General features: G+C 30.4%; 2 protein-coding genes across 2 annotated transcripts; one reads left to right on the top strand and one right to left on the bottom strand.

Moving 5' to 3' along the window:
* The first annotated feature begins 12,510 nt into the window (after nucleotides 1–12,510).
* Nucleotides 12,511–13,554, top strand: LOC112500433 (probable membrane-associated kinase regulator 4). Its single transcript, XM_025103932.1, has one exon. It carries the CDS (start codon nucleotides 12,518–12,520, stop codon nucleotides 13,457–13,459), a length of 942 nt encoding a protein of 313 aa, XP_024959700.1. The 5' UTR covers nucleotides 12,511–12,517; the 3' UTR covers nucleotides 13,460–13,554.
* Nucleotides 13,555–19,732: 6,178 nt separating this feature from the next.
* LOC112513239 (ankyrin repeat-containing protein ITN1-like) lies at nucleotides 19,733–23,280 on the bottom strand. The gene is made up of 5 exons (XM_025119449.1): nucleotides 23,157–23,280; nucleotides 22,231–22,728; nucleotides 21,399–21,808; nucleotides 20,301–21,123; nucleotides 19,733–20,165 (listed from the first exon to the last, which is right to left on the bottom strand). The coding sequence occupies exons 1-4, from the start codon at nucleotides 23,176–23,178 to the stop codon at nucleotides 20,302–20,304; spliced, it is 1,752 nt and encodes a 583-aa protein (XP_024975217.1). The 5' UTR covers nucleotides 23,179–23,280; the 3' UTR covers nucleotides 19,733–20,165; nucleotide 20,301.
* Nucleotides 23,281–25,391: the final 2,111 nt, after the last annotated feature.

Genomic DNA, 25,391 nt, shown 5'->3' with positions numbered 1-25,391 from the left:
TAAAATAAATTACAATCAATCATAATAAATCTTCAAAAAGAAAACACTAAAAATTAAATTATATAAATAATGTTTATATTATTTATTTTAATTACAAATATATCACCGGCTAGTTAGGTTAAATTCAAGTGGAGTATGACATCAAATTAAAGAGGCCTGATTGCCTAAAAACCGCTAAACATTTCCCCCCTTTTTTGGTAAATAAATCCAAATTTTATTTATTTAAAAAAAATCAAAAATTTTATTTATCCCAACTTATTTAAACAGAAGAAATTTTGCTTTTAAAGTTTCTATTGATGAATAAAATAATTATGCATTTTAAATACATTATCAAACAGGGCAACATTTTCGACGGCAAAATCCATCGGAAATCTACCGGCAGATCTTAATTTTTAAAAAATAATTAAATATTGGCGGTAAATTATCGTAATTAAATTTAAATACAAGCCTAAATTAATTAATTACGAACTCCGCCAGAAATCCGCCATAAATATTATCTGAATAATTTTACTGGCGGATTTTCGGCGTAAGTCAACATAAGTTGACTTTTTTGTTGTCCCACAGTAATCCGCTGGCATATTTCCGGCGGAGTTCGTCTGCCCAAAAACTTACTGGAAATATCCAGTATTCTAGTAGTGGTATGATTTTATTCAAATGGTTTGTTTATTTTTTCGCTTTCTCATTGATACCGATTTTATCTATATTATAAAATGTTTAAAAATTATTTTTTTGTAAATGTTTTAGTTTTTTTAAAAACATGAATGTAAAAACATTATATGTAAATTAATAATATATACAATTTTTTTTTTAATTTTTTATATTCTTGTTTTATCTTTTTGGAAACAACAAGAATAGAAGGTTGAAGCGATTGCTTATATCATCCACCTTAATTAAAAAAATATAAATTATATTAAATAAATTAAAATTTAGTCAACTAATTATATCAAAAAGTATTGACACCTTAGCACTTCAATCATACATATTCTTAAGTTTTAATGATAATATTTTCTTTTACACATCCATATTTATGAGTCTTAGTGATTTATATTGCATATCCTTGTAATATCGTTGTAACAGTTTGAGAATTTAGTTCTATAACTTTACTTCAATGATAACTAGAAGTCCTATAAGAGACAAATCAATGCCAACGCTGAAAATAGGTCACATGTGATTATAGTTTCTAAATGTGTTTCTATGTTAGACGAATACCCAATTTTCAAGGGGGAGAAATTAATTGTGATGGAAAAGATCTATTTTTAAGGGGGAGAAATTTGTTCTGATAGAGATATCTTTCTGAAGGGGAGAAATCAAGTTTGTATGACGATGTTTGAGAATATCTAAAGCTGATTTATTAAAGTCTTTGATTATTCATGATGTTCAGAATTCTCCTAATCATCATGAGGAGAAAAAATAATATCAAAGACATATCGAAGACAAGAAGAGAAGAGAAAGACATGATGCATAGACATGAAAAGATTATGCAGATGTTCCAGGGGAGAAATAATGTTCAAAGATGTTTGTAACAAATGATGATGTTGAAAATTGTTGGTTTTTGTAAGAGAAGCTTAACTGGTAAATTGGTACTTTGTTAAATCAGTTTATGAAAAGAGATGGTTTGAATCTAAGATTGAAAAACCATAAGATTTAAGATTGTAGATGATGAAAAGGTTGGTGCTGATTTTGAAGTATTGATGTTGACTTGTTGAGACTTGTTGTTGACATATTTGTTGAAGTTATTTGAAGAAGTTTGTTCATAAAACTGGATTCTTTCATGATATATGGGTGTTGAGCTTAGTACATGTAGTGTCAAAGCTTAAAACCTAAATATCTAAAATTTATCTGTTGTCTATAATGAATTTGCTGAAGATTGAAAACTGTTCTAAAGCATCTGAAGATTTTGAGATTGTTTCAAAGTGAAGATTTCGATCATCTGAAGATTTTGAGATTGTTTCAAAGTGAAGATTTCGATCTAAATAAATATATTTGTTAAAAATGAGAGATTGTTATTTTTCAGATTCATCTTTTAAAGAGTGACAAAGTCTGATTGTCTTCATTGGGAAGATTGTTTATATCAATGATCTATTGAAGTGAAGACAAAAGTATTTGGTTTTTGAAGAATGTAATCTAGAGTACAAATGAAGAGATTGTTAGGTCAAATATTATTGTATCCGATATCACCAAGCTTAATGATTGAACATGTCAAAACTTAAAGTCAATAAAAATCAACATTGTGCTCAATTATAGTTTAACTTGTATGATTAGTCAATCATATAAATAGTTCTTTCTAGTTTAGTTGTTAGTAAGAACTCATCGATCATTGTAATACATTATAGAGAGAGAAAACATGTATTGAGAGAGTTTATCAATATACATGATGATTTGATCTCTAGATTATTGTTCTTGATTGTTTAATTCATTGTTATCTGATTGAAACTAGGTTTAACAATTGGTTATAACAAAGCATGGCATGCAAACGATAATATTTGAATATGAATTTGTTGTTTGAAATTGTAATAATTACTCAACTCTAAAACACATAGTTTGTGTGTCTATAGTGGTTAATTATATTCGCACATTCTCACCATATTTAGTCTTTTCATTTGAACATTTTACTTACTTTTATTACGTACATAAATTAACATGAGTCATAATAGTATGTTTTTGTTTAAGTTATCTTTACGATTCTTTCAAAAATTTAACTTTTATATTTTAAAAGAAAGATGATGATTCGGAATTCCTGAAAGATGGTTTAACAAAGAATAATATTATATCATTTTCAAAACAGAGAAAAATAGGCACTACAACAAAATCGGGTTTATAGGACACTCTAAATTTCTAAGCGTCCTAATAGACCTGTTTATAGGACCAAAAAAATAAAGTGTCATATCTAAAAGCGTTGTAATAAGTTTATATGACGTTTTTTTGACGTCATGATAAATTTTTTAGGACACTTTTAATATAAAGCATCTCATTAACAACTTTATAGGACACTATGTGAAAAACTGTCCTATAAAAGCAAGTGTTCTATATAAAATTGAGTTTATAGGACATTTTTTCAAAAGTGTCTTATAAAGTTGCTAATGCGACACTTTGTATTAAAAATGTCCTAAAAAACTTGTTAAGACGTCCAAAAGCGTCATATAAACTTATTACAATATCTTTAAAACGGTCTATTGGGACGCTTAGAGATTGAGGGTGTCCTATAAACTCAATTTTGTTGTAGTGAGATGAGAGAATAAAAATATTCAAATATGGAGAACTCTGCAAAATTAAATACCGAAGTTTTTTCAATGTTTTCGTAACTTAAATTGAATATATTATCATGCATATATAGTTAGATATAACTTTTAGAGATTTTAGCAAAAACAACTTATTTATAAGAGGAATTATAAGAGAAGATAATAACTCTACCTAACTTATTAAAAAACATATATTACAATAAAATTTGCTTTATATGATATCAAAAATAATGTTTACGTGATATTAATAAAGTACTTTATAGAATATAAGTTTAAATAACTAAATAGTCGTACATTATATATTAAAATGTTACAATAAGTTTATAAAACGATTTTGGATAATATTCTAACAAAATTTTAAGGACACTTTTAAAATAAAGTTGCTTTTACAAGATATATTTGAGAAAGGTTTCATAAACACATTTTTTTATCGAACATTGTTTTTAAATAATGTCACATAAAATATTTAATAGGAGATTTATTTCTAGAACGTTCTAAAAACATGCTATAAACTTATTACAATGTTTTTATATATGATGCACATATAATTGTTTTATCCTATAAACTTATATAAGTCATATAAAACAAGTATATTAGAACATTTTTAGCATGATTTTGTTATAATGAGAGAGAACCCAAATTGAAAATAAAACTCAATGTCTGCTTCAATTTTTTTTGTTAACCTGGATATCATAATAAATAAACTATCATTTTAATAAATATCTTAATTAATTAGTTTGTACTGATGGTTGAGTTTGTAAAACATCTCTCTCTCTCTCTCTCTCTCTCTCTCTCTATATATATATATATATATATATAATATTGACAAGGGATCGTATGAAGATAATAGTTGTAGTGAAAAAGCAAGAACACTTTTGAGCATTTGGATGAGTTGACTTTTTAATGTAACTTAATTTTATTCAACTAATTTCAACACCTTCAAATACATTAATCTAACTAAGTTTAGGATCGAACCCAAGTTATATCTTATATTTGGTCAAAGTCATCTACTTTTTTACCAACTAAAATCCATGTTAGATGCCATTTTTTATAATAATATTAATAATACAAGATTTTTTTATATCATATACAAGTTGTTCAACTTGGTACTAATAACTTATTGTTTTCAATTATTCATACAAATTAATTAAACCTATATGATATTTGGGATATTGTTAAAAAAAACATTTGACAACAACATTGCATAAATCTAATTACATACATATATATATACACACATAGGGAAGGGTTCAAACGAAAACCACTGTAATTTACGAGAACGCGAGAACAACCTAATAACTTCATATTGTGATAAAAAATAAAATTAAAAGATTTTTAAAATTAAAATTGAAATTTAAAAAGATTCAAAAAATATTAAAATTAAAAGGGTAATAATGGAAATAATATCATAAAATATTTTAACATGATTACACGATCATGATTATCATTATCTAATAAACGGTTAAAAATTCAAGGAGACTTAGAAGTCGTAAAATCAAATCGCAAAACAACAGTGATCGACCAAGAACACACGAACCCTAATCGATCAAAGAGAAGCTATTGCATGCAACAATCAAACAAGAAGAAGAAGTTTATTCAAGATATCTTTCACAATTACTCATTTTGAACATGTTTTTAATCGATTAGTTGTGATAATCATGTGAATCAATGTCACTCGACTTGATCATGGTTTCAATGGGTTATGTTAGACATTATCACAACGATTTCGGATGGTTTCGATAGGTTAGGATTAGACTATGTGTGATAATAATATGATATGGGTGTGATAATCATGTGATTATCACACAATTGTCACATTATCGCTTATATCAACACGATTTGGTGTGATTTAGGTGTGATAATCATGTGATTATCACACAATTATCATAAGGATTCCGCTCGGCTAGGGTTAACTTAGAAATTCGACTACCGATTTGGTGTGATATGGATGTGATAATCATGTGATATCACTATCATAACAGCACACTCGATTTGATCATGGTTTCGATTGGTTAGAGTTAGACAATTACACATTTATCACAATGATTACTCATGGTTTCGATAGGTTTGGATTAGACAATCACATATTTATCACAACGATTACGGACGAAATCCACTAAACGATTTGGTGTGATATGAGTGTGATAATCATATGATATCACTGTTATAACATCACTTGCGCACTCAATTTGATCATGGTTTCGATCGGTTACGGTTAGACAATTACACATTTATCACAACGATGACTCATGGTTTCGATAGGTTATGGTTACACTTGATTGATCATGGTTTCAATAGGTTATGGTTACACAATCACACAATTATCACAAGGGGAGTGAAAAGAGTGGAAACGAACGTGCAAGAAAAAAAGGGGATAATTATATGACTAATTAAGATAAAATAAAAATTATAAAAATTACTTAATTACATTACTGCCCTTATTAATTTATTTATATTTAATATAAGTTAATTTATTAATTAAAAAAGTTTGAGGTTATTAGCTTGTTCTTGCATTCTCGTAAATCACAGGGGTTCTCGTTTGAACCTCCACCTATATATATATATATATATATATATATATATATATATACACACACACACATATATAGAGTTTGTTTCAAATACAACATATCGCATTTGTACAACCAATGCAACCCAATAAATTGATATATTTATGGAAATGATGAGAGTTCATTTATTATGATTTGAATATTTATGGAAGAATATGGTTCATTAATCATAATCAATACTTTATATTACGAAACAATCAAATTTTCTATGAAATCACATACTAATCTAATGAAATGGACGGTTGAGATTTGGTTGTAATGGTTGCACAAATGTCAAGAGTTGTATAATAATCAACTTCTGTCTCTATCTCTCTCTGTCTCTATCTCTCTCTCTCTATATATATATATATAGAGAGAGAGAGATAGAGAGAGAAGTTGATTATTATACAACCATTGACATTTGTGCAACCAATACAACCAAATTTCAACCGTCCATTTCATTAGATTAGTATGTGATTTCATAGAAATTTTGATTGTTTCGTAATCTCTCTCTCTCTCTCTCTCTCTATATATATATATATATATATGCGCTAATTTAAAGTTAGTCAAGAATAAAAAGCATGATAATAATAAAGAATCTTTACGCGTAAAAAGCATGATAATGACCAATATTTTTGTTAATTGAGAGAGAAAACTCCGATCCAATTAGCACTTACCATGTAAGAGACATTTACCAACAATCTATTTTAATGGTCGAGAATTTTACCCAATAAGATAAATAAGAATGATACTCTTTCCGGTAAATGTTTGGATCAACGGACCCTTAATCATGTCAAACCATCTAATTAAAACCCCATTCACCAATAAGATACTCTCTTTCTTTTTATTATCAAATAATCAGTCTTATTCATAATCTAATACAAACAAGTTTATAAAATAAAAATATTGACTAAATGGCCGTATACTAAACGCTTATTATAGATCACTTACTTTACTGGGATAACATGTCAGTGACCAAGAGTTTTACCCGATAAATGATGATGTCATTTTGATGGAATAAATCTTATACGGTAAAGTAAGTGAACAATATTGAATTTTACCGATAATTATTTATCAGATAAGCATTTGAGTAAATTCCCCTAAATCTCGTTTTTTTATTTTTTTTCATCAATTTAATGAAAACAAATATTATATTATAATACTTTTGATAGGGAATTGAAGTAAGATATATGGCAGTATTATTGATAATTTCAGTTTTTCTTATTTCTAATAACTTATAAACCTTTTGATCAATGCGTTTTTGCTTTTATATATTTAGGGTGTGTTTGGTATCTAAACAAGCAGGACAAAAAATAACAGATCAGGGATAACAATAGTTTATCGTTTGATAAGACAGAACTAGATTGAATGAAACAGATAAAATGGTTAATTTATTTCTAATGAGTTGTTTATATATTACACTATATTTTGATTACTTTATGTATATTATTAAATTGTAATAAAATAAATATTTTTATAACAAAATGTATAGAAAGTTTTCGACAAAATAATTAAAATGACACCAAATAAAAAATTTATGTAGTTTCTAATTTTTATTTTATACATTTTCTATATTATTATTTAAAAAATCATATAAATTAAATAAAGTAAAATTTAAAGATTAAATAAAATAAAGTAAAATTTAAAGATTTTCTATAAAAATCATATATTGTGAAAGTTTAAATAATATAAAATAAAGTAAAATTTAAAGATTAAATAAAATATAAAGAGGGAGGCATGTTTGATGTTTTAGAAAATAATTATGCTTTATTATGATGCTATATTGGTAAAATGATGGTGAAACACGTATGTTCCACTTTGTTACAATATATTCCTGTATTATTATATCTAATGTACCAAACGCACCCTTTAAAAATATGTACAAGATATAAAGGTCATGTTTTGTTCCATCTTGCGCCATGTCCATTCTTATTTATAATCCTGCTTCGTTTTTATCCAAATTGATCGGTCTCGTTCTTAATTATTATAGTTTGTATAAGTCTCCATCTTTCTTTTTTTAATTTCAGTATATGATTAATTCATCAATCTAGTAAATGGAGACCTTATTTTTGATAAATTGTATCGTCTTGAAAGTTAATTTTGTTATTAATTGTGTAAAAGTCACCGTGTTTGACTTGTGTTAGATAGTTTGACTTTGACTACTTGTGTCTTGTTTGACCTTATATAAAGGGTGTTTCCTTTTAATTTTGAGGATTAGCTCAATTGTAAACATCAGTATACGTATATATAGTTTGACTTACATGATAAACATTCATTTTAAACGTAGAAAATCTAAAATATAATCAAGATAATCGTTGGGTTCTAACAGAATGTTTAATTATTATCTTTATAAAAAATTATATTATCAAACCAAAAATAAATTACTTTGTTATTAAATATAAATTAAGTTATAATAAAAAATTAAATTAAAGAACTTATACCAAAGAAACTAGAACTATTAAATAGTTAATTTAATACTAATATCGATTTATTTTTTTATAGTTAATTTAATATTAATATCGATTTATTTTATTTTTCAAAATTTTATGTCATCTTCAAATTTATATTTCATTCAAAAATAAAATATTATTGATATCTCAAAACCACACAAAATCGTATTATATCAATAGAGATAAAGAATAAAAACTAAACATTAAAATCGAGATTTATCTCGCTGCATTGCGCGAGTACATTTCTAGTATTATAAAGTACTTAGGGTAAAGTCTTAAAAAGTTTTTTTATGCATCTAGTACCGGTTATTAATATATATTACTTTAAATTGAAGATTACAAGTTGATTAAAAATAAATACAACTTATTAAAGCTTAATGGTTAATTTGTATAACTAACTACAGATAAATATAATAAAATATAAAAATGTAGATAAAACACTTATTTTAGTTTCAAGAGTAAATTATGTTTTTCGTCTCTACAGTTTGTTAAAAATTAAATTTATGCCTTTATGGTTTAGATATTGCGATTTTCATCCCTATGGTATATAAAAAATTGTTATTTTCGTTCTTATGATTTATAATTTATTGTTGTTTCAGTTTTTATGATTTACAATTCTTTATTATTTTGATCTCTTATACTTAAAAAGGTAAGAATTAGTTTAGAGACGAAAATAAAATAAAAGATACTTTGTTATATGTAATGTAGCCAAATGTTTGAACAACAATTACTTCAACAAATATAATATAATATGATGTGGTCGTTATTTGTAGTTGATGATAAAATTTAAAGCTCCTAAGGTAAGGCGACCACATATTGAGGACTTGTGGTGTACATAGAAAGGTACCATTCAGATTTCAGAATTCAAGTAGGTTGATAGCAAAAGAGGTTCACAAAGTTTGGGCCGCAATGGGCTTGAATGAGCTTTTTACCAAAGTCCAAACCCATTTGCATTTGGGCTTATTAGATTTTTCATTTTGATAATACTCTTATTTTTCTACTTTTTTTTCTCATACACCAATACTATTTCGATAAAACAAAGATCTCAATTAAACTCCATAGTATACGTTCTTAACAAGAACCTTATCTTTTCATTTTTTTCAGTTTTATATATATAGACTTGGGATCATATGAGACCAAGGGTTTTTCGTGAGACCCGTAAGATCAATTCTCAACCCTTGAATTAGATTTACAATATGACAATCTGAACATTCATAAACGCCACGAGACTTCTCAATAATCACAAAATTGCCACCGTGCAACTTTAAACCATTAGATCACTAGCTTATAAAGTTGATCAATAAACATAAATTGGTCTTACGGGTCTCACGGAAAACCCGTGGTCTCGCATGAACCCAACTATATATATATATATATATATATATATATATATATATATATAATATGTGTGTGTATGTGTACTGTAATTTCAAAAAGACAATCAACTTAGGTCTACCCAATTCATTAAATCCATAACTTTATTCAGGGGTGTGTTTGGGATTACTTATAAAAACAACTTATTGACTTATTCTGGTGTAACACCGGTATAAACACGTTTGAATGTTTGAATAAACAGCTTATATCAGTGCCAAACCGGTAATAAGAAGTTTTTGAAGAAGTAAAACAATTCTAACTTATAATAAGTTGATAAAGACTTTTGTAAAAAAAACATAAGTTATTTCAAATAAGCAATCCCAAACACCCACCTCAATAAGTTCTATTTTATCTGTCATATATATCAAATCTTTATTAAAAATAGACCAAAGGACATATTGGGTGGGTGGTGTTGGTTTAAGTGTGTAGATATTTTGATGCTAAAACTAAAAAGAAGGTAGAGATTTGTCCCTTCTTTTTAAAGCCAATATCATTTGCTTGGGACTACCATGCTTTCATATTTCACAACACAAAAACACCTTCCCAACTTGTACTTATTTCACTTTTTAAATCCATTCATCACCATAAAAACATTAATCAATCAACTTCTTTCCTTTTATTTACAGGCTTTAATTTATTGTATCTGATTAGAAGTCATGTTCCTTCTTACTGATATGATCGTGGATGTGATGGAAAGAAGTGGGCATTTGGAAGTGTTGCTGACTTAACATTTAGGTTTCGACATACCAAAGCTTCCACTGTCTTTTCATACTTAGGATATCAGTCTTAATATAATCACAAACAATTTAGACTTCATAACTATGTTATTAAAGTATTCGATCACACTCTGACAACAGACAACACTAAAAAGTGTCCCCTTGATGTTGAAGCATGAACAGATGTCGTTATAGGATAAAGTTTGGTATTTTCATATGTCAAGTTATACTATATGCTTTATATGTTGTACGTGTACTTTTAAAGTACCAAAATAAGTGAAAAGAAACCTAAAGAAAACAGGAGAAGGATCCTTGGGTTTATTGGACCATGTAGTAGACATTAATTCATGGGAGGCAGCCTGCTCCACACATCCTATAAATGGACTTTGCATCATTACATTGCCCAAAAGCACCCCAAAAAATAATGTTATCAACCATTTAATTTAATGATACTTGATATTATTAATTTAGACGATAATATATTAATAAATATCTGAAATAACATAGTGTCGTCTTTTTGACGGTCATATCTTTAATGATAATGTCTCGATTTGTGTTTGATGTACGTGTCGGTAAGCACTATTGGAAAATTATTTGTATGACATTTCTTCATTCTATTGTCGTTTCCAGCCAAACGGTTGATATACTTTTTATTATGAAATTGTTGTTATATTAATGTTCATTTAAGGGTCATTTACCAGTATAATTTGAATAAGAGTTAATCGTTGAGTAAGCTCTTACTGAATAATACTAACCCAAAAAAGTGTGAAAACATTAATGAATTTGAATATCAAATTACTTAATAAAGAAGTAAAATGTGAGTGACATTAAATTTTTGTGATTTATTAAATTAAAAATATTGTAATTGTAATTTGTTTTAATTTTTAAAGAAGAAACGGAAGTTTTGATAAAGAAAGAGACGGCCACTGAACAAGTGACAAAGCAGGAATCCAGTAAAAAGTTAGGGAAAGCAAAAAAAGGAGTGTTGGCCTTCTCATCTTTTCTTTTTTTCATTTTTTTATATATATTAATAATTCCTTTTTAATTAATCAATTGCCACTCACTACTTCATTATTTCTCCATAAAATCAGGTTTTGAGCAATGGGATGGTTTTAAATTTTGTGTTTACCAAGGCACAAAAAAAAAACATATATATATATATATATATATATATAGAGGGTTGGGTTCACGTGATACCAATGATTTTTCGTGAGACTCGTAAGATCAATTTATGTTAATTGATCAACTTTATAAGCTAATGATCTAATAGTCTAAAGTTGTACGGCGCAATTTTGTGATTATTAAGAAGTCTCGTGGCGTTTATGAATATTCAGATTGTCAGATTATAGATCTAATTCAAAGGTTGAGAATTGGTTTTACGGGTCTCACAGGTCTCACGAAAAACCCTGGTCTCACATGATCCCAAGTCTATATATATATACACACACACATATATATATATACAGGAAATGGTTCAAACGAGAACATCTTCATTTTACAAGAACACGAGAACACCCTTTTACTATAGACAATCACATGTGATACTATTATTCTATCACATATGATACACATGTGATCCTATTATTTCATTATATATGATACACATGTGACACTAAATCAGAGACTCAAGCAATTTTGGATGCGATCTTGGTTGCGGGTCAAGTCGTCCTTACACCACCAAGCCCCTCACAAGTATCATCACATGTGATGAGGTTGTTGTTGATATGATACTATAATCCATTAAGACCATAACATGTGATGTTACCCTCACGTGTATTATCACATGGAATAAGGGTGTTCTTGCATTCTCGTAAAATAAAGATATTCTAGTTTAAATTGGTAAAAAATCATCTATATAATGATTAACTATATATTTTTACATAAAATAGCGTCTGAATTTTTAAACAGAAGTTATTGATGGTTTATAAACTTACTTAAAAGATTCAAAAGAAAACATCTTTTGGTTGTTGGTCATTCATGGGGTCTCCACCATCTACAATCTTTAAGTTAATTACATTTTATCTTTAAGTTACATTTTGGTTTGTATATAATTCATCAACTATTATTTATATCAGATTATGGACTTGTGACAAGATCCTATATAACAGCTTTACCACCATTTCACATCTCTATATATACCCTTTCTAAACCCCACTTCCCAGCCGTGCATTCTTGTTAACACACCATCAATGGCTGTGGATTCTTCAGTTTTCGATTCCGTTTGCTACAACGATGTCGAAAAAGAAGAAGAAGAAGAAGACGACTACATTGATATGGAAGTAAGCGCGTTCAAAAGTCTGTTCTGTCACTCGAATCCAAGCGAATTCGAGTTCCAGATGTTTTCAAGCTCGTTAGATAGAGAACTAACGACAACTTCTCCTGCTGATGAGTTATTCTACAAAGGAAAACTTCTCCCCCTTCATCTCCCACCGCGCTTACAAATGGTCGAAAAGCTGCTACAAGATAAAAACATGGATACGTTCGATGAGTTCTTTAGTACCCCATTGGCTGCAAGCCCGTACGCAACACCTGCCGCGAGTACCCCATTTGGATCCTGTAATGTTTCGCCTTTAAGTTCATGTCAGGTCAGTAGGGAACTCAATCCAGAAGACTACTTTCTTGATAGTACAGCTGAAAACCCTAAAAAGTCATGGACCAGAAAGCTTAATCTGACAAAACAATCTTCTATTGGTTCGAAACTAAAAGCGTCTCGAGATTATCTCAAGTCTTTCTTTGGTAAATCGAGCGGCTCGGATGAATCTAGAAACAAAATGACAAGAACTAGCGGGAAGAAGAAAGAAAAACTTGATGGAAACCACAATGGTCTTCGTCATCGGAGATCGTTTTCTGGTGCAATCAAGAGATTTTCGACCACAAACGCTTCATGTGGGCCTTCATTGTTTTCAAATTCAAGCAATTCAAACAGTTCTAATGAGTTGCAGGTTCATCATAGAAGCATCACTACGAGTTCTGATATCGAAAACCAGATACAAAGTGCGATCGCCCATTGCAAAAGGTCACAGCAGCAGTTGCATTCAAGAAAGACGATAAGTGATATGGGTTTTTGCTCCTTGGCAGCCTCAAGAATAGCGTGTGATGATAAAGAAAGACAAGTACTTTGTAGGGGTTGATGGAATGAAAGAAAGATTAATTAATGTCATACATTTGCAAACTTTGGTGTCATTTGTGCAAAAGATTCAAACTTACGGGCGTGTCTTGTACTTTACAACATGTTGGGAGAATCTTGAAATTGCATTGAGCCTTGACCTCTGAAATATGAATCGATCAAACTCATATCTAAACGTGTTAATAAACGAAATTTATATCATAAATATAAGTTGTCCATCGGTGAAGAAAATTCCGTCCAACATTCTTATAACGCTTAATCGTTTTTAACTATTCGTTCATCGGGAATTTTCGAACGTTGTGAAGATTATTTCTTGCGATGTTAATTAATAGCTCAAATTATAGACCATAATCTAAAACATGGATATCGATGAAAAAAGAGTCAAGATTAAATATCGTAAAGATTTAGAGAGTGATCGAAATTACATATTTCAAGAGTAAACTCCAATGTGGTTAGCCAAAAAAACTCGAAAAGTCCAGATATATATCGTCACCATGATATGCATTTTACGTTGAAAATGGTCCGAAAGTTTAATTTGTTAGTTGTGAGTCATTTTTTTCATTTCATCTCGGGAAAAAGGTTGGGGGTTGTTTGGCAATTGCTGAATGGTTTGGTGCAGAATGATTAAGAGACTCTCATGATATAGTGCAAAATGAAATATAATTGTTTGGTATTTGTGTACAATGAAATTTGGGCTCTTAATGGTTAAGGGAGATCCAGGATACAAAATCATTCAGAGAGTTTTAGAACCATTAAGAGATAGAACTTTTTTTTGTCAAATAAGATTCACCTCTTAACTATTCAGATGTTGTTTTTTAATGGAACTATTAGTGTACATCAATAACATTTCAAAAAACTCAAATCTCGATTTGTATATAAGCTAAATAAATTTGTACACTGGCTTTTTTTTTTTAATACTAAAACATATAAAATGTTCGAAATGTCACATATAAAATGTTCGAAATGTCTCTGAACTAACGATACTCCAACTAATGGAGTTAGATTTAGAGACCATTTTCGAAACAAAATGCATACAAAGACTATTTCTGGACTTTTTGAAAAAGAACATGGACCAAAAGCGGTGTTTACTCTTTCCGAAATGATTATATGATTCTAGAAAGAAAAAAAAAGATTCAGAATCAAATAATCGCATAATTATTTGACTAAAGTCAAGAAGAATGGAATAAAATTATATGTATTTTTAACAATTATTTTACGTGTTTTTTTTCCTTCAAAATTGATTAGTTTAATGATTAGAAAAATAGAATCAATTTCATCAGAATTGTTTCTTTTCCTGACAAAGAAACCAACAAGAAATTGTTTGAGATTGTTTATAAAAACAATTTATTGACTTATTCTGGTGTAACATCGGTAATAAATACTTTTGAATGTTTGGATACACAACTTATACCGGTGCCAAACCGGTAATAAGTATTTTTGAATGTTTGGATAAACAACTTATACCGGTGTCAAACCGGTAATAAGAAGATTTTAAAGAAGTTAAACCTTTGTGACTTATAATAAGTTGATAAGTGTTTTTGCAGAAAAACATAAGTTGTTTCAAATAAGCAATCCCAAATACCCCCTAAGAAATTTATATATGTTAATTAATACATTAAATACTACAAATAGACGGGAGAAAATCATTTAAAACAAAACCTTAAGGTAAGAAATTCTTACGAATCTCACAAATTTTGGGATTACCAAATGATTAAATGTATATAAATAATGTAGAGAGAGGGGGGTTCAATCAATTGCAAACTTAAGTTCGATCGTGAACTGAGAGATAAGAGAGAGAATTTGTCATATGTTCCAGATATTCATTATGAATGTTGTAAAGAAATTGACGTTTATTATTCATAATGAATGAGGTTCATTATTTATGATAAACATAAACAAATTCAAGATAAGTGTCTTGCTTTTTTTTGTCTCACGTTTCACAATGAAACACATATATTTCACAATGGAGAACAGATTTGTACATAATTAAACTTTTATCTCTATATATACATATATATATATATATATATATACACATAGAGAGAGAGTTGGGTTCACGTGAGACTAAAGGTTTTCCGTGAGACCCGTAAAACCAATTTATGTTCATTGATCAACTTTATAAGCTAATGATCTAATAGTCTAAAGTTACACGGTGACAATTATGTGATTATTGAGAAATCTCGTGGCAATTGTATGATTATGAATATTCAGATTGTAGATATAATCCAAGGGTTGAGAATCGGTCTTACATGTTTTACAAAAAATCCTTAATCTTATATGATCTCAAGTGTATATATATATATATAGTGTATATTTGTGTGGCTCTTAGCAGCATCTGAAAGACACCTGAGAAACAATAAATATTAAAAGCAGAAAAAGGATCCAAAATCCAGACATAAACCCTTATAATTATGCTTTAATTTAATGGTTGGGTCACCCAATTCTTAAACTAAGGTCAACATGTCATCCACCATCAACCTCCTTTGCTTAACACATTCAAATATCATTATTACATCATTTATCATACAACTAATTACTTGATTTTAATTATTTAAATAGGATAAAATGTATGAAATAGCAACCTACTTTTATAAATTTCTTTATTATAGCATTCTACTTTCAGTTTTTCTTATTACAGCAATGTACTTTCAATATAATTTTTTATTAGAACATTGTATTTTCAAAAACTTACCCGTTATAGCATTAGATAACCTTTTAAATTAAATTCATCCATTATATCAGGTTTCTTTGTCATCTCTCCACGTAGGCCGTCCACATGTATGATAATGCTGACATGACATTTTTTATTATAGCATTGTACTTTCAAAATTACTTTATTATAACATCACCAATTTCTGTTACAACATTATACTGTTAATTTTAATATTTTTATCATTTAAATATTGTAAATTTAATCAAATATGTTTATTAAAAATTATAATATCAGAAATTAAACATGTTTACAAGATATCGTTATTTCACGAAAGTGGTATAAGGAACACTGTAAATGTTATTCATGGTATCAAGGATCATCTATTGACTTTGGGTGATCATGAGCAATGTTGTGAAATAGTGATCTTTTGTAAACATATTTAATTTATGATATTATATTTTTAGTAAACATATTTGATTAAATTTACAATGTATAAATGATAAAAATATTAAAATTAAAAATTACATTGCTGTAATAGAAATTGATGATGTTATAATAAAGTAATTTTGAAATTACAATGCTATAATAATTTGTATGGTTGTAGCAGACAACTGGTTAGCTCTTGTCATAAGTATGTCACAATTTTCATCTATAATTCTGTATTCTATTTGTTAGAATCTTCAACTTTATTCTTGGTGTTGGTCTCGTTTTTTCTTTGTTCACAATGTAGCATAAATGGTCAATTAATTTATACTAGAAGTGACTAATGGTTGTTTAAGTACGTTGTTGAAGTGTTGCTACTATAAGACAACCTGATAAGACAACCCATATGTGTCGTTTGTTTATCTTTTAATAGTTCAATTAAGAAGCAGTCTCAGAATCGTTAGTAGGTGAATCTTATAATTGTTTAGCAAAAAAAGTCTGTCTCTTAATGGTTCTAAAACCCTTTGAATAAGTTTGTATTTTGTGTTTCCCTAAACCATTAAGCTCGCTAATTTCATTCTGAACAATTATCAAACATTCATATTTTATTTTACACTATATTATAAGAGTCTCTTAATCATTTTGATCACTTAAGGGCCGTTTACTAAACGCTTACCCGATAAGTACTTACCGGGCAATTTTTCTCACCCGATGAACATGGCAAGCGCCAAGAATCTTACCCGGTAAGAGCGATGATAAGGATGGAGAGTCTTACCCAGTAAGTGAGAGTGACGACTCTTACCCGGATAAACGCTTATCAGGTGAATTGTTATATAAGATACCTTTTGATGTACTACAATCTTACCCAATAAAATAAATTATAGTGTTGATTCCTAAACGTTAAGCACTTACCAGGTAAGCATAACGGCCCCTTAATCATCTTACACCAAACTATTCAATAATTACTGAACAATTCTTAAATTAAGATGTTATGTATGACCGAGTAAGCAAATTATTACTTGTTGAATGAGTAAGAGCTACCAAAGAGCCTCACCAGTCTGATTAAGAGGTTAAAAAACGACATAGTTTTGATGGAATAAGAAGCTCTCTTTTGGTCAGATGGATTAAGAGGCAAGTAAACATCTTATTGGTGACAAAAAGAGTTGTCTATGGTTAATTGGCTGTTTAGAACTTTTCTTTTCTATAAAAATATATAAAACTCTTAATTTGAAGTTGTATAAAAAAATACAATAAATTTTGAAAAGATTACATATAAATTTGTCTATTAACTATTATTATAAAACATTTTATTATTACTACTTTTTATCATCTAAAAATTAAAGGTTTTGTTTTATTAAGATTTCAATTCAAATCTATCACTTTTGATCATTTCAAAATTAATCAAATGACATGAAAAAGTAACTTATTTTAATTTGATTTTTATTTTAGGTAACGTACTTTTAAAATTTTCATTTTTGTAACTAAGATGTAAAGTTTTTAAACATTTAAATACTTGGGTAACTGGTTGAAGCATTAACCGGTTATCATGTTTATGTGGTACCCAACTAAGTATTATTTGCTGATGTGGTTAGTGACATGATTTTTTTTTAATCTAAACTTAGTCTTTTTGTTAATCTAAAATGAGTCTTCAACCGGTTATTCAGGTGCTTAAATGTTTAAAACTTTACATCTTTATGTATTAAAATAGAAGTCTCGAAAGTACGTTACCGAAAATAGAAATCAAGTTAAAACACGTTACTTTTTTCATGCAAGTTGTCCTTTCAAAGTTGATTATACTTTAAGAAAATGTTTGTTATTGTTTTCCGCATTTAATTCGTTCTTAAAATTTGCTCGTTGTATCAACATCCAATATTAAAAGCTCTTCAACATATATGTTATATTAGTTTCCCTCTTTTTTAACTAAATTTGGAGATTTATTCATTCTCTCTCATTTTTTTTCTATTTTTAGAAAAAAGTTTAACATAACGGTTGGAATAAACTTTTCCTAAATCTCTAAAATGATTTTTTTATTAACTTTGATATCCAATCCGCTATGCGAGCCGACTAATCCCAAGACAACCACCTACTTTGCAGATAGCCCGGAGTCACCGCATTTGAACCTATATGGCCACAAGAGAATTTTTATTCCTTATTGGATTTGAAACTGGGACCTCCTCGTACTTTTGACCTTTGGAGTCAAACTCAAACCAATCAGACACCACCGTGGTGTTATTATAACTTAACTTAAATCCACCAAATGACCTTTTGGTTATGAGTGCTCATGGGTTGGTTTGATCGGGTTGAAGATATTTGAACAACCCAACCCAATGCTTACCGTTTGGAAAATCTTAACCCAACCCAACCCAAACAGAAGTGCAACCCAACCCAACTTGGTCGGGTTAATACTTTGGTATATTAAAATATTCTTCTAACCTTGAATATGTTATTTCTCTACTCATAATTTCTTTTTCATCATCAACCATTTGATACAATTTATCCATATTTCTTACGTATATCACATTCAGTTAATTTTCTCATCATAGTTACTGAACATATATATGAATAAGTTATATAGAGATATGAATAGATTGAAAATATGTAGATATGAAAAGCATACATGATACTGTAATTGTCTAATGTATATATTAATAGAAATTCAACACTTATGTTAAATCCAATAAATAAAAGGATATAAATTTCATCGGGTTGGGTTAAGTTCAAATAATAGTAACCAAATATCAACTCAATACTTACGGTTTGACAACTTTACAACTCGATTAAACATCGAGTTGCTTCGGATTGGGCTATTTCACGTTAGATTGATCGGGTTAGTCGGATTTTTGAGCAACCCTAACTAGTAGCATACAACCCAACATTTTTAGAGATCAATTGGATTCAATCTCATAAAGTTAGAGAATGTATGTAAACTTTCTTTAAAAAACCCCATATCCACAACAAGGCATCAGGGATTTTTTACTCTTTTTTTTTTTTTTTTTTGAGAAAAAAGAATATACTATGACAAAATAAAATTTAACATATTACAACTTTTTATTAAATTTTGGTCAAATACCACCTTTTAGAAAATATAATCAAATACAAGTTATAATAAATACTCATTTTTTAGTACAAAACAAATAGTTTTATCTTGTTCAATTAATTAAAAGATGCAATAATCGTAATCCATCACTAATAATTAGGTTATATATCAAACAAAAAATAGTCATAAAATCATAATGAGGGAGCATATAGTATCATACGTATCGTTTATTATTTATACTACAAAAGCATCGTATTCGGGTTGCCAATCCTCAGTTTCTAAATTCATGGATTCCCCGTCCCCAGTTAACTCAGAGATTCCCCGGTCAAACTTTCCAGAATCAGATACTGGTTTTCTGGTCACCTCTATCGACGAACCACCCTTGATGTGTGTATGGCAGCATACGATTGAAATATGGTCATGAAAGGTACAAAAAGTACCCATGAATAGTAAGTAGTATACATTGAAGATCTGAAATTTATGAGTCAGAATACAATTTATCAAGGGCTACCCCAACTCTTTGAAATCATTTATCAGTCACTGTTCTCCTCTGACTCCCAAGTATCCAGTTCTACCTTGTTATGGCATCAAAGAATCCTGGAAATTTTACCATTTTTCATGCTCATCAACCACCAATCAAGTATTCTGACTTCACAATTTCGAGATCAATTGTTGACTATATACCTAGCTATAAACAAGATTATAGGTACGAGTACGACAATAGCATGTTACCTCATATCGCATAGATTCTGTCAACTTCCGAGTTTTCAGAGTGTAGCCATGAGTTTGAACCACTCTTCTTCTCCCTCTTTCTAATTGATCGAGTTTTCTTGGACTTAACCACATAATAGGTCATGGTTCCAAGAACCCCTGCCATTATAACTCCTCCCACAACTGTAATCAAAATGGCTGCCCATTCATACTTTTGACCAACAACTATATAAGAAGAAGCCATGAAAGCCACTGAAGTGCACACAGAAGCCAACCACATCAGTTTGTTGATCACCTCAACCACCCTTCTTTCCGCTTTTGTCTCACCTCTAACCAACGTAATCTGAACCACCACCACCGCTAAAGAAGTGAAAAGGGCAATGGCATTAAAGATGAAGAAGATTTTGAAAGAAACCCGGTTCACCACCACAGCCATTCCGTCATTATCGTCACCACCAGGGACCGTGAAAATAGCAGCAAATGCAACGGTTGCAAAAAGCACAGCCACCACAGTTACTGAATTGGTGGCATTGTTAATCCCTTCACGATGGAGCTTTCTGAGCTCTTTAGCAATTCCATGGACATTCTTGTTTGTTTTTTTAGTTTGCAACAGTTGGGTATGGACATCGTTTTTTATCTGAGTCACAGTATTTCTTAACTCGTCTCTTGGTTGGTTCAGTTCGTTTGCTCGGACTGCACCACAGCGAGTAAGGCAGGCTATTATATCCGTAGATTCTTCACATAAGGGAATCCCTTCAGCTATATCAAGAGCAGTTTTGTGATCTCTAGTCAATGCATTGACATTAGCACTGGTATCAGGGAGGCTAAGCAACTCGTTTACTATCTGCAAGAACAAGGCAAACACGTCAGATACAAAGTGTGTAACAACTATATTGGTGTCAATAATATCAGCTTGATAATAGAAGTCGATTTTAACTCTCCATAGACAAACGAGCAGATATCTAACAATCACCCTCTACAAATGGGACTCTTCACACCATTTTCGTGTATCTATAGGCTATATATGCATGCACAAAGATAAATACTTGTGGTGTGTCCACATCTGCTTTCATTTGATTTGACAGCATGGTATAATTTCTGAGAAAGAATGAAGTCTACCTCTGCTCGCTTTTTTCTGGTAGCTACATGCAATGCAGTAAAACCAGACTTGTCTGGAAGCATAACTATAGCCGGTTCAGCCTCCAGTAGCAATTTCACAACCTCGCTGCTAACCCCTTTTACAGCCATATGCAATGCAGTCTGTCCTTTCTTGTCTGTCCTTCTGGCCAGTAGTGGATCATTTTCGAGTAAAGCCTTCACAATCTCGACATGCCCAGATCTAGCTGCTAAATGCAATGCATTTTTTCCGTTGGATCTAGCAATATCTAACAAACTACGATCCTTTGACAGCAGCTCCATAACAACAGCAGTGTGTCCTTTTGTAGCTGCAGTGATGAGAGGGGTTGCGTTCCCTTGGGATCTCGTTTGGCAGAGTGATGGGTCATGATCAAGTAGTAATTGGACTATGGCTGCAATGAAAAAGTCACCACATGTGTTTCAAATAACTCCAAGAAGCAAATATGACTGCAAACAGATGTATACGTTCAATCATGTTTTTTTGGAAGCTAAGTTAGGCAGTGAGCGTTGCAAGAGAATATCCAAAATGAGGACCAGCCGAAGTGGAGAAATGGAAGTCCCAAGCTCAAAAAATTCTCCTTATTCTATCCAACTTCCATCTAAAACGAAAAGCTTTACTTTCTGGACTAAATTATAGGAGTAACTTTTCAAACACCTTCCTACTCTTGATTTTATCATCAATGTCATGAAAACATTATCTATCTATATCTATACTCGATATAAAGCACCTAAGGCCTTAAAAGGAATTAGTAGTAAATCTTCCATTTCCATTCATTACCATAATTGATAATAGAACAAAGTTGAAGAACCTTACCATCGTGTCCTTGACTAGCAGCTATATGCAAAGTGTCAAACTCCAACCGGTTTTTCCTCATGATTGTTTCTTTATCGGAGTACTTCAACAGCTCCTTCACAACCTCAAGATGACCCTTCTCAGCAGCCGTGTAGAGTGCTGTTTGTCCCAACTCATTCACCTCATTCACCACTGAGGCACGAATCTCTGCAACCTCTGCATCAAAATCAGCCCCACTTAAAGTTCCCACCATTTGCGAATCAATGTCATCAAGGATTTGCTTCACAGCTGCCAGATCCCCCTTTTGGGCCGCTAGATGAAGCTCTGTGTCATTATGTCTACCCGTCACTTGCTTGACGTACTTTTTCTTCCCAGCCTGATCCATCCTCTTCCCAGAATTCGAAAGTACCAGTGCTGGTGGAGTCGCAGCAGATGGAGATGGTGAAGGGGATGCCTCACCAAGAGGGTTAGAATTTTGATTATGCTTTGTTGGAGTCATCAGCACCTTTTCTATGCCTCCTACAGAATTGAAGTATAATTGTTGAGTTAATTACTAAAACCTAAATGCACAAATCTCTTCAAGAAGCGTTTTCCAATCAGCAAATCAGATAAACCTTTTACTCTTCATGACTAAAAAAACCAGAAATTTTGAAGGCAACCGATCATCAGGGAATTTCTACTTTATCACTTACTACAAAAGATTTTGCAAATACAACATATAAGCATAATAATGAAATCAAACCAAGAACAAGATCGGCTTTGAGCACAATTTTCGTCTCTTAATACACAGACTTGCAATAATCTAGTTGATCGTCATCTTACAATCACGTGAGACTTCGATATCCTTTCTTAAACTAAAAGTAGGATAAGAAAATTGGGAATCTGCAGATGAACCACGCAATTGACAAAAAGCAAAGACAAAGACAGTTAAAGAGATAGAAAAGCACCTTCATCGATGGCTGGAGCCATGTTTGGATTAAGAGAAAAACAGAAGAAACCCTACGAATCGATTTTGGGGGTGGAAAAAGGTTTCGATGGAATCTGGTTGCCAGGAATGTTTGATTAGAGATAGAGGCACACACAATAGGACAATCAAAAAGGAAGGTGGGAAGAAAGACCATACTCTACCACTTGACTCGTTAAAAAGTTAATGTCCTTCAAGTTTACTAATGTTACAATAATTACCCCCCAACTTTTTTCTTCCACCACTTGACTCGTTAAAAAGTTATGTCCTTCAAGTTTACTAATGTTACAATAATCACCCCTAACTTTTTCCTTCTACCACTTGGCCTTTTAGAATTCTCCACGGTGGTCATCGGTTTGAGTTCTATAAATCCACTGAAATTTTTTCAGTGTTCTCTAGAATCCCTGAAATTAGTCATAAATTATCTCGAACACCCGCGATTAAATAAAAACTATTGAGCTCATTTTCTATTTCAGACGGATAAAATCTATTCTAATATCTGAAATAGGATGAAAGCAGTAGAATCATATTTATAAAAATACAAACACCTTTATTTAAAAACACTTTTATTAGGTCTTATTATTCTTTTCTCACCATTTTGTCAAACAAAAAACTAGCCACGATGCCATGTACCACTCATTTATCTTCTTCTAGATTCTAGTCACCTAATTTAACCTTTTTATTATATTAAAAAAACATATGATATATAATATAATTAATGTCGAATCTTAGGTTAAATATGATTGGACCAATCAGACCAAATTTTTAGGATCGGTCAAGTATGGTATTTCTTGAATTCTTGTTATTTGATATAAAAATCGAGTCTTCGTGAAAAGTCTTATATAAGTCGTTTACTTTCGTCTTCTATGCCTTGTTTTATTTGAGATTCTTTAATTTCTCTAATACGTTTTTGTCCATTTTGAGTTTTATAATAAGTACGTTTTAATCAACAACAAATAATTTGGTATTCAGAGGCGGAAGGCCATATAGGTCTTTAGGGGCCATGGCCTATGGGATTTTTGGTTCAATAAGTGTGTGTGTGTGTGTGTGTGTATATATATATATATATATCGGGGTTTTAGTTGTTAATTCCATTTTTTTAATTTGGCCTTTCTACTGGAGTTCACTAATTTTTTAATCCAACCTAATTTTTTTAATCCCTAAAGCTACATTCCATAGTCTACTAAAGTCTAAAGTTGTTGATTCTTCATCGCCACATGCTCACATGACCATATCGGCCGACAGACTTATGCGAGCAACTTATGAACAAAATTACTATCTTCAATCTCCATTATTGAAATTACAGACCTGTTGATCTATCCTCCCTCCCCGCGTTGACCACTCTTGAGTGAGTTGAGTCTTGACCTCCGATTACAGCCCCTAAATCANTCTCCATTATTGAAATTACAGACCTGTTGATCTATCCTCCCTCCCCGCGTTGACCACTCTTGAGTGAGTTGAGTCTTGACCTCCGATTACAGCCCGGGGGGGGGGGGGGGGGTTCAATTCTATATTTATATTCAAGTTTTAAGATGTTATTGTTTGAAATTGTTTGATTAATGATTAGGTTCAAATTTGTTTGAAATATTTGATACTTTAATTGGGTTTAAAATGCTATCAGATGCCACAATGAAAAGTTATATTCCATTAATAGGGAAAATTTTCTTGAAATGTTGGAGGCACTTGATTAGTGATGTTTGACATTTTCATATTTGATGTCTAGTTTTAAAGTTTTACTATGTTTTAACTTTGGATAGTGTACTTTTTGTATTTTTAAAAATATGTAATATTTCAGGTCCGGCCCCTACGGTTGGAAAGCTTGTGTTCCATCCCTGTTGGTACTGTTAAAAATTGACATATTTAAAGGCATTATGAAGTAACCAACTACCTAAAACTTCAAATAGATACAGAAACTATAATATGGGAACCCTTGCAACGGATAATGTTCTTTGAAGTGTTTTATTCGCACGAATTGACTAACTTTTAAATATATATGTATAACTAATACATGAATTCTGAGAAATTGAAAACATGTGTATAATTCGAACATAAGTCACGATGCGATACATAAGTTTCAAAACTTTTGTAAAATTTATATATTTTTCACCGTAACAAAATTTTAGATATGAAACTGATGAACATACAAACAAATTGATGTGACGTAAATAAATTATAGAAGTTGGGTCGTGTTTGGCAACATAATATTGAGCAGGTGTTG

Source organism: Cynara cardunculus (assembly GCF_001531365.2).
Source record: "Cynara cardunculus var. scolymus isolate 2C chromosome LG 1, CcrdV1, whole genome shotgun sequence".
Lineage (NCBI taxonomy): Eukaryota > Viridiplantae > Streptophyta > Magnoliopsida > Asterales > Asteraceae > Cynara > Cynara cardunculus.
The sequence above is the reverse complement of the archived record's forward strand: the minus strand, read 5'-3'. Positions and strand labels throughout refer to the sequence as shown.

Bases quoted from the DNA above. Each gene is read 5' to 3' on its own strand.
- LOC112500433 (XM_025103932.1), top strand. From the start codon at position 12,518: ATGGCTGTGGATTCTTCAGTTTTCGATTCCGTTTGCTACAACGATGTC.
- LOC112513239 (XM_025119449.1), bottom strand. From the start codon at position 23,178: ATGGCTCCAGCCATCGATGAAG. The intron at 22,729-23,156 runs GTGCTTTTCTAT...TCAATTCTGTAG, and splicing joins GGCTCCAGCCATCGATGAAG to GAGGCATAGAAAAGGTGCTG. The intron at 21,809-22,230 runs GTAAGGTTCTTC...TTTTCATTGCAG, and splicing joins TGCTAGTCAAGGACACGATG to CCATAGTCCAATTACTACTT.